This window comes from Anomalospiza imberbis, chromosome 27 (genome assembly GCF_031753505.1).
Source record: "Anomalospiza imberbis isolate Cuckoo-Finch-1a 21T00152 chromosome 27, ASM3175350v1, whole genome shotgun sequence".
NCBI classification, from domain to species: Eukaryota; Metazoa; Chordata; class Aves; order Passeriformes; family Viduidae; genus Anomalospiza; species Anomalospiza imberbis.
The window spans coordinates 4,329,704-4,343,703 of record NC_089707.1 but is presented as its reverse complement, the minus strand read 5'-3'; the positions used below and the strand labels follow the sequence as shown (position 1 = coordinate 4,343,703).

Sequence of the window (14,000 nt, the reverse complement as noted above, 5' to 3'; positions counted from 1 at the left end):
ACCCCCCCTGATCCAGCATTTCTTGCAGTCCTTCAGTGGGAATTGCCATTGGAATTGTCAGGGATTCAGAGCTCGAGGGGTTCCCTAAATCCCCCCAAATTCAGAATTTCTTGCAGTCCTTTAATGAGAATTGTCATTGGAATTGTCAGGGATTCAGAGCTCGAGGGGTTCCCTAAATCCCCCCAAATCCGGGATTTCTTGCAGTCCTTTAATGAGAATTGTCATTGGAATTGTCAGGGATTCAGAGCTCGAGGGGTTCCCTAAATCCCCTAAAATTCAGGATTTCTTGCAATCCCTTAATGGGATTTACCTGGAGCTGGGGAGGTGGAGCTGCTCCACACCCCACACTGAGCTCTGGGAAGAGGGAACAGCAATCCCAGCTTTCCCTCAGCTTTTCCAAGGAAAAACCCCACTCCTGAAGGACACCTACCTGCAGCAGGATTCCTGGAACACGGATCCCACGCAGGGACTGGGAAAGGCTTCAGACATCTCCTAAGCGTCCCTATTTCCTTCATAAAATTTCATTGGTGCCTCATTAAAAATTTAATCATTTGCCCATTAAAATTAGCACCAGCTGGGGCTGGGAGGCAGCCAGGGCTCTCCAGACTGCGATTTCCTTGGCTTCATTCCCTCCAGAGGAGTCATCTGCATAGGAAAAGTTATTTTGGGCAATTATGGGCTTAAAAGGGGGTGTTCTTCTCACAATCCCTCATTCATTATCCCCCTCCAGGAATTCCTGCAGTGCCTGGGGGAGATGAGGTAGGAGATGAGGTGGGAGGTGCAGGTTTGGCCACTTTTCTCTCTGTTCAGAGCATTGTTTTTGGGTTTTTTTATTTATTAATCTGAGTTTTTTTGGGGTCCACCCCGCAGTGACATCAGCCACTGGTCTGGGAACTTGTAAAATTTGGGTCAAAAAAAAAAAAAAAAAGGATTGTTACTTGGTAACTCCCAAAAAAAGGCTTTTTTGGGAGATGCCACCCCCTCCACACCGATGTAACTTCCAAACCATTCCTTTTTTCCCTCTCAAATCCTTCTCCTCTCGACCTCCCAGTGGCATCCACAGCCCAATTTTCTCGGCTTTAATTTCCCAGTACAAACTGCTCCAGAACACAAATCAGAGGGAGCATTAAGCTGGAAATGAGGAATTCTTTGCTAATTGATTCTTTCCCAGACAGGAGGATTTCCTGGGTGTTTGCCATGGATTTTGGGACGTGGTTACCTGGGGCTCCCAGTGCTCTCACCCCTCTCCAAAAAGATTTTTATTACTTCAAACACATCAAACCCGAACCTTTCCTTGCAGGGACATCTGGGGGTTAATCCAGGAGCAGGGAATTGGGGTCAGGGCAGTTCCTAATTACTGCCTAATTCCAGCCTGGAAATTCCCTGAGCCCATCTCAGCCAGGCTCTGGCTGCCTGACCAACACCTGACTGCTCAGACACTTCATGGGGAATTTTCTGGGCTGACCAGGACATGCTCCAAGGGTTTTTTTTTGTTTTGTTTTGTTTTGTTTTGTTTTGTTTTTCCAGCCACAGATCAAACACTTCTGTGCCACCTCCTCTGCCCAGCTGAAGGAAAAATCCCACGGAAGGATTTTGCTTCCTGCTGGATTCCTGCTGGGCCAATATCCCCTCATCAAGGGCAAACCCACATTCCTGAGGGCAAAACCCTGCAAAAATTGGGTTCAAATCCTTGGGGTTTAAGGGATGGGAGGATCCTAATTGGGAATGGGAAACCTGCTGGTTGTTCCTGCAGTGTCTGGGGTTTAAAGTTGAAATTGCCAGGAGATGTTTGGGAGTTAAAGTGAAGAAATTAATCATGAGACAGAATCCCAGAGTCAGAGAATTCCAGAATCCCAGACTGGTTTGGGATGGAAGGGAACATAAAAATCACGAAATTTCACTGCCAGCTACTTCCACCATCCCAGGGTGCTCCAAGCTCTGTCCAGCCTGGCCTTGGCCACTTCCAGGGAAGGATCTTTCTAACCAAATTTAAATTTGATTGCTTTTCTCATCCCTGATATTCCCAGAACAGGTGGAATTGCAGCCCTGGAATCGCCTCTTCGCCTGACTTTTGCTCCTTTTAGGGCCACCACCACATCCAACACTGCTTCAATTTGCCACCACCCAAAATCTCACACTGTGCTGGCAAGGGAGCTGGGCAGAAATCCTGGGATTTACACGCTGGATCTAATCCACAAATTCTTTCCTTCCCTAGATTACCGCACGGGGCCCTGCTTCAGCCAGGTGAACAACCAGATGTGCCAGGGCCAGCTGAGTGGCATCGTGTGCACCAAGACCATGTGCTGTGCCACCATCGGCCGCGCCTGGGGCCACCCCTGCGAGATGTGCCCGGCCCAGCCCCACCCCTGCCGCCGTGGCTTCATCCCAAACATCCGCACCGGAGCCTGCCAGGGTCAGTGGGATGGGAACGGGGTGGGGCAGGGGCAGGGGAGGGGTCAGAGCCCTCTCTGAGCAGCGCTGGGATGGAGGATGTGGAGAGCAGAGTCTGGAACGGGAGACTGAAACAGCCCCAGAGTGCTGAGAGCAGAGTCCTGAAACAGTTTAACCCTAAAACAGCCCCAAAATGCTGAGAGCAGAGTCTGGAACAGGAACCCAAAACAGCCCCAAAGCAGAGCCCAAAATGGGAGCCTAAACCAGCCCCAGAGTGCTGAGAGCAGAGTCTGAAACAGGAACCCAAAACAGCCCCAAAGCAGAGCCCAAAATGGGAGCCTAAACCAGCCCCAGAGTGCTGAGAGCAGAGTCCTGAAACAGGGACCCAAAACAGCCCCAAAATGCTGAGAGCAGAGCCTGGAGCAGGAGCCTAAACCAGCCCTAAAATGTTGAGAGCAGAGCCCAAAATGGGAGCCTAAACCAGCCCCAAAATGCTGAGAGCAGAGCCCAAAATGGGAGCCTAAACCAGCCCCAAAATGCTGAGAGCAGAGCCTGAAACAGTTTAACCCTAAAACAACCCCAAAATGTTGAGAGCAGAGTTCTGGAACAGGACCCTAAAACAGCCACAAAGTACTGAGAGCAGAGCCCAAAATGGGAGCCTAAAAGAGTCCCAAAATGCTGAGAGCAGAGCCTGGAACAGGAGCCTAAACCAGCCCCAAAATGTTGAGAGCAAAACCCAAAATGGGAGCCTAAACCAGCCCCAAAGTGCTGAGAGCAGAGCCCAGAACAGGACCCTAAACAGCACCAAGGCAGAGAATGCTGAGAGCAGAGCCCCAAAGCAGAGGACACCGAGAACAGAGCCCCAAACCAGAACCCTAAAACAGAATAGAGAGAGGAAAACCCCCAGAATAGAGCCTCAAAGCACAGAACTCTCTGGAATTTTTCCAAATCCCCCCTCCCCATGTGTCACGGAGCATCTCCATGGATCCAGAGTGTCCCCTGGCACCTTCCTACACCATTTAATCCCAGAGATTCTGGCCACAGTGTGGCTCTTGGGTGAGCTCCTCCATCCCACAGGGTGTTTCTCCCAAAGAACCACGGGACGGCCAAATCCTTTGGGAAGCATTCCCATACCTGTGTGTCCCTCTTGCTCGAGGCAGGAATTCATTCCTGTCCATTCCCTGGTGCAATCTGAGGGGTAATTCCCTCTGGAATGTGATCCAGCTCCTGGGAGCAGAGGGAAATCCATGGATCCATGTCTGTTCCCTCACACTCCTCCTCCTCCTGCAGATGTGGATGAGTGCCAGGCCATCCCTGGCCTCTGCCAAGGTGGGAATTGCATCAACACCGTGGGATCCTACGAGTGCAAGTGTCCTGCAGGGCACAAGCAGAGCGAGACCAGCCACAGGTGTGAAGGTAAGGGAAGGCTCCACACGTGGATTTGCCAGGATGCTCCACTTCCCAATGTCCCAGGAGCATTTCAGTCCTGGGTTTTTCCAAGGTGGAGATGGGACAGAGCTCCCATTCCAGGCTGGATCCCACTTCCCTGCCAAAGGGGTTTTTAATCTGCTTCCCAGAGGCCAAGGGCGGGAAATGAGGAATGGGCTTTGCCTGATCTCCTGATCTTGCCTCAGACCAGAAGGAAATGGTTTGGTTTGTTCACAGAGGGGTTTTTTTTTAAGGATATTTTAATGGGAACACAGACTGATGGCACAGGAGGGACCTCTGGGACCTCAGCTCAGGGCTGCCTCCAAAGCTCTGCCAGGTTCTGAGTCTGATCAAGCCTTGAAAACTCAACAACTTTCAATTTGGAGGCTCTTCATTAGGGCTGTGAAGATTTAATCACTGTGAAATGGGAAATCAGGCTGGTGGTGGGAGCTCAGGGAGAGCTCTGCCTGCCTCTGGAAGCCCCTGGAATTGGGGATGGTAGGAGGTGGGATGAGATGATCTCTCAGGTCCTTCCAACCCTGACCATTCCAGGATTCTGCCCCTCAGGAAATGTTTCCCAAAGAGAGCCAGGAGCTGCAGAGGTCAATCCCTGCTGGGGGATGGACATTCCTTCATCCCCAGGAAACATCTGTGTCTGAGCATCTTCCTGGGCAGGATGCCAGGAGACTTTCTCTAAAACCCTGACAGAATTCCTGCAGAGCTCCACATCCAAGGATTGAAAGCAGGACAATCCAAACCATCCCTTTTTTTGTGTCAGGTGAAGGAGCAGCTCCCCCAGTCCAATGATATTCCAGGAATTTGCCTGGCCAAGGTGGGACCAGGGGCAGCAGAAAGCTTCTCCTGCCCCTCCCTGCCTCTCCCACGCCAGCTGGGGAGCAGAGCACATCTGAAACCAGTTGAGCTGGAATCTCATCCTGAGATTAAACCAAATCCATTGTCTGGATCTGTCCTCCAGATGTGAGGGGCCTCCCACTCCCCCCAGAGCCTGGAAGAGCAGCCCCACATGGCCACAAACTGCTCCCCTTCCCTGTCCTGGCCACAAAAAGGGACAACTCCAGCATTCCCAGGGGCTGCTCCAGCCCTGGATCACCACCAAGGACAGGAGGCTTCCCTTTGAATCTGGGAGTCCTGCTGGGAACGACAGAAACAGGAGGGATGCTCCAAAGGGATGGGGTTTGAGGGCTCCTCTCCCAGCTGTGTCACCTCCATGTCCCCCCAGGGCCACCAGAAGGTGAGGAGCATCCCAGGAAAGTGGAATCACCTTTGGGATTCCCTAAAACGGTGTGGATAGGGGAATGGAGAGGGTTCCTCTGCCACTTTATGGACACAAGAAGATTTGGGCCCAGAGTTCCCTGCACCCTTTGATCCATCAGGAATTTGGTCCAGCAGATGGAGCATCAAATTCCTGAGCTTCACATTCCTGCTGAAACTGCCAAAATCTCTGCCTTGGTCCAAGTGCTCTCCTCACTGAGCCCAGGGCTTGATCAAAGCACAACCAGAGGATGGATTTGTGATCCAGGTGTGCTCCAGGCTCCGAATCCCAGCTCGGCAGGAGTTCCCTTGTTGAGTTTTGGGTTCATTTTACAGTGGGGAAAGGAGGGAATTCTCTGCTTCCCTCTCATTTTCAGATTCCCCATCCAAGCCTGGCATCCAGGGAATATCAAACCTCGATTAAACCTCTCTGGGGGATTCTCCCTGGCTTCCCAGAGCTCGAGTTTTGTGCTGGGGGCATTCCTGGTGGGAAGTCAGCAGCTGGGATTGTGCTGGAGCCACAGGTCAGAGCCCAGCTCGCTCATTAGCGACGTCCCCTCATTAGCGATGTCCCCTCATTAACGATTCATGCCCCCCCGGCCGTGTCCTGGTGGGAACAGAGATAACAGTGGTGCCTTCCTTATCTCCTAACACAAACCTTACCTCCCAACACCAACACCTGGAATTCGGTCCCCGGAGGTTAAAGACGCTTTTCCAACCTCTGATATTCCACGCTGATAACGGAGGCCCCGAGCAAAGGGGGCAGCTGCAGCTGGATATTCCCTGGATGGATTCTCAGCTCCAGCAGGAAAAGGAATCCTTTTCCTCTCAGGGAAACATCCAGCCCGGATTTGGACCTGATCCTCCTCCAAGTCCGGGGTTGCTCCGTTCCAGAAGGATGGGACCCTTCCAGAGGGTGGCTCGTGTTATCCCATTGTCCATTGTATTCCGAGGAGCTCCAGGGATGATGAGAGTTTCTGGCACTGCTCCCTTTCTGAGGGATCTGAGCAGCCTGGGAAACAGGGAAGTGCTGGATTTGGGGAGGGGAAGGGTCAGGCTGCTCCCTGAAAACCGCTGGAGACAAGGTCGGCTTGGGAAGCATCGAAAATTGTGTTTATGTTGTGCAAAAAGATGAGCAAAGAGGGCGGGAATTGCCAGGTTAGGGGTGAATTAACTGATCTCAGGGCTGGATTATGGTGGAAAAAAGGGAAAAAAGCAGGATCTGTTGAGGTTTTAAGGGAATGAGAGCCTGGGGAGAAAGGCAGGTTTGGATCCAGCTGAGTTCCCAACGTGGCGGGAGGAAAATTGTTGAGGACACAAGAAAATTCCGGGTGCAAAGTGGAGAGAGGGAACACCAAAGCTGAGCTCGGACACATCCTGCTGCTCCAGAGACCTGGATCCATAAATCACAGGGAAGGAGCGGGGGGGCTGTGGCATTTTTAAATTATCCTGGAAGCAACTGGAAAAATGACACCGAAGGGAACAATTCCGTGGTGTGGAGTTAAGGGGGAATCACTGGCTGGACAAAGCTTTTCCTGCCATAATTCCAGGCTTTCTCTGCCAAGAATTTCACTTTTTAACAGCCCTTCCTGTGCTGCAGGACAAAGGCCAAGCTGTGCTATCAGTGAGGTAATGCCAGTGCCTCATCCAGGATGATTCCCAAAGGAATGTGTCCTGCATCCAAAATCCATCCAGGGTGATAAGAGACAAAAAAAAAAAAAAATCCATGGAGACACACCAGGAAAGGGAGTGGAAGGCTCCAGGCAAGCTGTGTGCAACAGCCTCAGCCAGGATTTGCCCATTTTTGGCCTCTCCAGGATATTCTTCCAGAGGGAACAAATCCAGGGATTCCAAATCTCACCTCTTTTCCTCACCCCTTTAGATGTGAGGTGCTCCTTATGCCCCCACAGGCCGGGCTTTTGCCACCAGGGCACAAAATCCTGAATTTCCTGATGTTCCTGCACCAGAGGAAGCTCTCCAGGATTTTCCACGGGTGGATGGAACCCCATAACCACCTTCTTTCCATTTCCTCACAAAACCCCTCTGAAGAGCTCATTGTTTTGCTCCATGCAGAGCTCATTTCCCTGGATTTGGGTGGTTTGGAGCTTCCATTTCCCCACTCTGTGGTTCGAGTCCCTGGTGCTGCAGCTGAGGGATCCCAAGGCACGACCCCTGGGGGTGTTTTCTCCATCAAAATCTGGGTTTTTAGCACATGGAAAGGTTGGGGTTCCCACAGCTCTCTCTCATCCCGTGTGGGATGAGCTTTGCAGCTCCAGCTCTTCCAGAAGCTCTGCAGCCTTTGGCTTTTCCAGCTTTTCCAGCCTTAAGGACGAGGCCAATTCCAATCCCGGCTCCAAAATCAACGTTTGCCTTGAATCCTGCCATTGTCTGAGCAGCAGAGCACAGGATCCTGCTTGAATTTTGAACAGAAGGTTGGAAAAGTCGGGAAGGAGCCAGGCTGGGGCTGGCAGGATTCCCTCCCCGGCGCTGGGTGTTAATGAGAGGGGAATGAACCCGTCCCGCTGGGTCAGCTCTGCCGGAACGGCTCCAAACCACCACGGGACACTCCCAGAGGGAAAACCGAGCAGGAAAATGTGGTGGGGAAGGACTGAAAGGACAACAAAGCCCAGGGATCAGGTTCCTGAAGCACAGGATGTGGAGTCCTGGAGGAACGGGCTCTTTCTCTGGGATTTTCAAGGGGTTTCAGGATACAAAAGGAGCTGCAGTTTGATGGAGCATCTTGGGTTTTCCATAGGAATGGGATCCACTGCTGCCCCTGGGCTGAGTGAGGGATGTCAGAGGCACAGATCTGTCAGCAGTGCCAGGTCTGGGATCCTCCCCAGTGCCACACCAAGTTTTGGGCTGGGTTTTTTTCCCCAATAGCACAACTTTGCCTTCCTAAAGCTCTTTTCCCTGCAGAGCTCCGAGTTGCAGCCCAGGGCAGGGCTGGGATTGAATGACAGGGCAGGCTGGCTGATAAAATCTCTTTTTGGCTGCAGGGGCCCAGGTGGGGGAGGCGTTTTCTGTGTTCTGCTCTGCTGCCCTGGGAGCTCTCCGGGCTTTTGGAGCATCGAGGAGCCATAGCAGCACTGGGGGCTCAAGGGACCCCTCAGGTGCTGGCCAGGGGCAGAATTTGAGAGTCCGAAAGAGCCAAGCAGGAATTTGTCTTCCCCTCTTGACTGGAATAGAATCAGAGAATGGAATTGTGGAATATCCTTGGCTGGGAGGGGCCCGCAGGGGTCTGCAAGTCCAACCCATCACCAAGGGTTGGACTTGCAGACCATGACCAAGGTCACCTCCGGGGAGCTGGACTCCAAACCTCCCTGGGCAGCCCTTTCCAATGTCCAGTCCCTTTTTCTGGGAAGAGTTTCCTCCTGCTGTCCACCCTAAACTTCCCCTGGGAGGGGCTGTGGAGAGAAGCAGAAACTCCATGAATGGGAGAGTTTTAATAACCCCCGGCATCTCCTGACCCCCAAAACCCAACTCCCATCCTCTGAGGCCTGGATTGGGATGGGGTCTGGGGAGGAGGACGCCAAACCTCCCTGGGCAGCCCTTTCCAATGTCCAATCCCTCTTTCTGGAAAGAATTTCCTCCTGCTGTCCATCCTAAACCCTGAGAGGGGCCATGGAGAGAAGCAGAAACTCCATGAATGGGAGAGTTTTAATAACCCCCGGCATCTCCTGACCCCCAAAACCCAACTGCCTGGATTTGGGTGGGGAAGGGGACGTTTTTTCATCCTCCCCCTGGGGGTTCTGTCCCTTGCAGACGTGGATGAGTGCGGGGCCATCCCCGGCGTGTGCGACGGCGGCGACTGCACCAACACCGTGGGCAGCTACGTGTGCTCCTGCCCCCGCGGCTTCGTCAGCAGCCCCGACGGATCACGCTGCCTCGGTGAGTGGGAAAAACGGCATCTGGGGCCGGGTCAGGGCCGGGAATGTCCGCACAGGGATTTGGGAGTGGTGCTGGGATAGGTGGGAAATGCTCCTTTCTCCAGGTGCTCGCTGCTCCGTCCTGCGCCCAGCTGGATTGTCTTGGTCTTTCTCCCTCTCTAGAATTTGGGCTGTGGGGTGGAGGGGTCTCGGTGGTGGAAAGGGTTGGCAAGGATGTGAGGAGGAGGAGGAGGATTGAGAGGAAGGCGTGGGGCTGGGAATGTGGGGGGGAGTGAGGAAGGATCCCCGTGCTCCTCTCACAGAATATCCCATTTGGATAGCCCCAGTTTGCAGGAGGATCCCAGACACTCCCCCTCCCTCCCCTCCCGTTCCCGTGTTTTCCACCAGTGCTCCCAGTACAACTGGGCTGGCTGTGGCTTTGGGGTGTGGAAGTCCAAGGGAAAGCTTGGAGTCCTCCCCGGAGCACAGAGGGGCACGGGGATGGGGAGCAGCCTCCAGCTGCACATCCCTGCCCTGCAGAGGGACAGGGAGAGGGCTCCAAGGCTTGGGGAACCAGGGAAAACAATCAGGGAATTTTATCACCTCCTCCTGCTGCTTCCTGCTCCCAGCAGGGCTCATAAATCCCAACTGCTCCCGGCTGATATTCCACGGGGCTCAGCTGGCTTCATCCCCGTGAATTCAGCCTTTGGGAAAGAGTTCTTAGCCCTGAGGTGCTTCTCTGGATCCTTCTGGATCCAGACAGACCCCCAACCCTATGGGGCTGCCAGGGGACCTCTTCCACATTCCCTGGGAGCCTCCTTCCCCCCACAGCATCCCATTCCTGCCCTCCTTCCCCCCATTCCTGCCCTATTCCCCCCTTCCCACTCTCCTCCTCCCATTCCCACCCTCCTTCCTTCCATTCCCACTCTTCTCCCCCATTCCTTCCCCCCATTCCTTCCCCCCATTCCTTCCCCCATTCCTTCCTTCCTTCCATTCCATTCCATTCCATTCCATTCCATTCCCACCCTCCTTCCCCCATTCCTGCCCTATTCCCCCATTCCCACTCTCCTCCTCCCATTCCCACTCTCCTTCCCCCCATTCCCACTCTCCTTCCCCCCATTCCTGCTCTCCTTCCCCCCATTCCTTCCCCCCATTCCTTCCCCCCATTCCTTCCCCCCACTCCTTCCCCCCATTCCTTCCCCCCATTCCTTCTCCCCATTCCTTCTCCCCATTCCTTCTCCCCATTCCTTCCCCCCATTCCTTCCCCCCATTCCTTCCCCCATTCCTTCCCCCATTCCTTCCATTCCATTCCATTCCATTCCATTCCATTCCCACCCTCCTTCCCCCATTCCTGCCCTTTTCCCCCCATTCCCACCCTCCTTCCCCCCACAGCTCCCCAGTTCTGGCCCCGCAGCCCTTCCCAGGCTGCTGTGGGAATCCCAAATCCCCATCCCAGCTCCCTGGGGCTGCCCTGAGCTGCTCCCCCTCAGCCCTGGCCCAGTTTGGCTCCAGGTGTTCCCATTCCAAAGCCTCTTCCCCAAACTGGCCCCAATCCAGAGTTCTCCCCAGCCTGAGCTGTGCTGCCTCCAACCTCCAGCGCCTGGAGTGATTTTTTTCGAATTTTTAACAGATCCAAACTCCTTTCCTGTAAATATTTGATGGTCCATTGGTATCAAACCCCAGTTCCTGGGATAAAGGAGCAGCTCCGTGGTTACTCACACTCAGCAGGGGCTCCAAATAAATCCCAGGGTTTTTTTTTCCCCTGGTCTGAAAGTCCATTTGCCTTCAGGAAGATGAGGATGGGGAGATTTGGGAAGAGGAATTCTTCCAGCACAAGCAGAGATTGGTGGTGCAGTGCAATGTCAGGTGCATTTCCATTTTCTGTGGAGATGAATACAGCTAAAAAAAAAAAAAAAAAAAAAAAAAAAAAACCAACTAAAAATCAGCTCCAAATTCTTTTCTAGCCACGGATCCTGGAGCAGGATTAAATGTTTTAGTTCCAGGAGGAAAAAAAAAATGTTGTGAAGTGTGAGTAAAAACTAAAGCCCAAGTCCTCTTGTTTGGGAAACTGATAGATTTTAATGGGAATGGAATTTATTCCTGATGTTTCCTAGCCCCTGCCATGAGCCCAGAGGGGTGTGACAGCTCTGGGATGAGTCATGTGGACATTCCCCACTTTCTTTGAAACCAACAGCTTCGAGAAACAAAAATAAATAAATTTAGAAAGCCCAGATTTAAAAATAGTGCCGAGCTGATTTAGCTGCAGCGGACTCTGACTGCACCTGAGCTGGCTCTGGGTGCTGCAGCCTTTCCCTGAGCTCCCTTTTTGGGACAGGCAGGGTTTGTTTTGGCAGAACCCACAGCTCCTGCTGGGGTGGGGCACCCAAATTTTGCCAGCTCTGCTCGAGGGGGGTCTTGTTTGGAGAGTTTGGGGTTCCAGGTTTCCATCCCATGAAACAAAGCAAGGGAGCAGTTGGGAAAATGGAAGATGGATAAATGATGTGGGCACTTTTGAAGCATGGCCAGCATCAGGAGAGGGGACATTGTTGCCCTGGAGGTGAGCACAGGAAAGGTATTTAGGAGCACCTTGGTCCTTTCGCCTCCCTTCTCAGCAAAGCAAACACCTTTTTTTGTGGCACGGCAATAATCTCAAAAATCGAAGTTTTTACAGCTGGCACAGCAACACCCAGAGCTGGAGCTGATCCCCAGTGCCAGGAGCTGCTTTCAGTGCCTGCCCCAGTACGACCCCACCAGGAGAAAAACCCAAAGGAACATTCATGGAACGATTCAAGCACCTGGGCTGGCACACAAAGGCCAGTCCCACCCTGGGCCATAAGAGCCTCATTCATTCCTGCTTGGGGAGGGCTCTGCAGGCAGCACCAAGAGCTGCTCCAGTAGCTGGGGGATTTTCCTTGCTACAAAGGGTTTCTCTTCCAGAGCAGCTTAAAAGAATCATTTCCAAATGAAGAAAAATGGCCTTTCAGTGCATTCCCAGACGTGCACATGGCATGGTGTTCCTTCCTTCCTTCCTTCCCTCCTTCCCTGCCACTCAGCACTCCTGCTCTGGCCTTTTTTGAGTTCTTTTTTTTTTTTTTTTTTTTTTTCCTGGGAGTGCAGCAAAGCTCTGGAGGGTCTGGGTTGTGCCTCTCCTCGGGCAGCAGCAGCAGATTCAGCACCTCCACTTCTGGGTCTTGCTGAGCCTGGCCAAGCCCTGGGCTGGGACAGGGTTGGGAGGGTTTCACTGAGAGCTTTGCCTCCCTGAAGAGCCCTTTTTTTTTTGATCCACTGTGGTCTAAGCAAGAGGAAAAAGGAGACCTGAGGGTTGTGGAATCATGGAATGGGTTGGGAGGGATCTCAGAGCTCATCCAGGACACCTCCCACCAGCCCAGTTGTGTGGGATTAGCTGCGCTGGAGAATCTCTCCCGTTTCTCCTGGCATCAGGACACCCTCCATGGGATGCAGACCCTGCCAGACCCCCAGATCCAGCCTGGAGTTGCTCCTGTCCCCTCAGGATGAGCAGGACCACCTCCCCCTCCTGCTCTGCCATCCTGGCTGGACCTGGTCACCCCCAGCGCCCTCTGGGCTCAATCCCCACTCCTGAGCTCTCTCTAATCCCAGCTGGAATTTCCCCTCCCCTCTCTGCTGCAGAATTTTCTGCTTTACTGGGGTTTTGTGCAAACTGGTGCCCTGAGACCCAAACACCCCCAGGGCCTCTCCTCCCCTTCCTGAGGATTAGGGGCTGATCCAGTTTTGCATTCAATCCCTGCTTTCAAATCCCCCTTCTCCAGGTCTGCCTTTGTGTCTGCTGGTGGTTTTGGGTGGATAAAGTTTCCTGAAAGGAGCAATTCCCTCTGAATCCAGCTCTGAACAGGGGTGGGGGCCGTGCCTGAGGAAGGAGCTGCTGGTTTGAACTGGGGTCACTGTCCCCTGCGGGTCCCCGAGCGGTGCTGGGAGCAGAATGCACCCAGAGCCCACAGATCAAACAGCCCCGGGCAATTAATTCCAATTACACTCCCGGGAAGTGGCAGCCACATCCCGGGAGACTTTCCCCCTCATTAACTGACTTGAGAAAAAACAAGGTGGGAGATGAAGGAGGGGAAGATTCCAGGTTTTTCTGGAGGGATTGGTGCCAGGTGGAGCCTGCTGGATGTGAGAGACCCAGAGTCCCCTGGGCTTGGCCAGGAGCCGCAAACATTCCCCCTCCCCCAGCAGGGCCAGGGTTGGGGTCAGGGGGGCCAGACTGAGAGAGGGGATGGCCAGGAGAGATTCCATTGGGAATGGGCCCTGAGGAGCTGCCTGACAGGGTGGTGGTGGCACACTGTGACCATGTGTCTTCTTCCTGTCCCTCTCCCTGTTCTTGTCCTTGTCCCTTTCCTTGTCCCTCTTCCTCTCCCTGTCCCCATCCCCATCCCTCTCCCTGTCCCTCTTCCTGCCCCTGTCTCCATCCCCGTCCCTGCCCCTGTTCCCATCCCTGTCCCTCTCCCTGTTCCTCTTCCTCTTCCTCTCCCTGTCCCCATCCCCATCCCTCTCCCTGTCCCTCTTCCTGCCCCTGTCTCCATCCCCGTCCCTGCCCCTGTTCCCATCCCTGTCCCTCTCCCTGTTCCTCTTCCTCTTCCTCTCCCTCTCCCCATCCCCATCCCTGTCCCTGTCCTCATCCCCGTCCCCGTCCTCATCCCCATCCCTCTCACTGTCCCTCTTCCTCTCTCTGTCCCCATCCCTGTCCCTGACCCCATCCCCATCCCCGTCCCTGTCCTCATCCCCATCCCTGTCCTGGTCCCGGTCCCCGTCCCGGTCCCTGTCCCCATCCCTGTCCCCATCCCTGTCCCCATCCCCATCCCTGTCCTGTCCCCGCAGACCAGCGCCTGGGCACGTGTTTCTCGGCGCTGCTGGGTGGCCGCTGTGCCGGGGACGTTCCGGGCCAGGCCAGCAGGATGCAGTGCTGCTGTGACTCAGGGCGCTGCTGGGCCATCGGCCAGACCCCCGAGATGTGCCCCGTGCGGGGCTCGGGTGAGTGACACCCCGGGACCCTAAAGCCCAGCG

General features: G+C 54.0%; 1 protein-coding gene across 2 annotated transcripts in view; it reads left to right on the top strand.

Moving 5' to 3' along the window:
- The window catches only part of LOC137462947 (fibrillin-2-like), a 76,990-nt gene that overhangs the window by 23,642 nt on the left and 39,348 nt on the right, over nucleotides 1-14,000 (top strand). Inside the window, exons 6-9 of one of the 2 annotated variants that reach the window (XM_068173802.1) lie at nucleotides 2,216-2,413; nucleotides 3,682-3,807; nucleotides 8,857-8,982; nucleotides 13,815-13,967. In XM_068173802.1, coding sequence (XP_068029903.1) covers nucleotides 2,216-2,413; nucleotides 3,682-3,807; nucleotides 8,857-8,982; nucleotides 13,815-13,967 — 603 coding nt within the window. Of the gene's footprint in view, nucleotides 1-2,215; nucleotides 2,414-3,681; nucleotides 3,808-8,856; nucleotides 8,983-13,814; nucleotides 13,968-14,000 lie in introns of those variants that run through there. The other variant, XM_068173801.1, reaches the window with a different exon arrangement.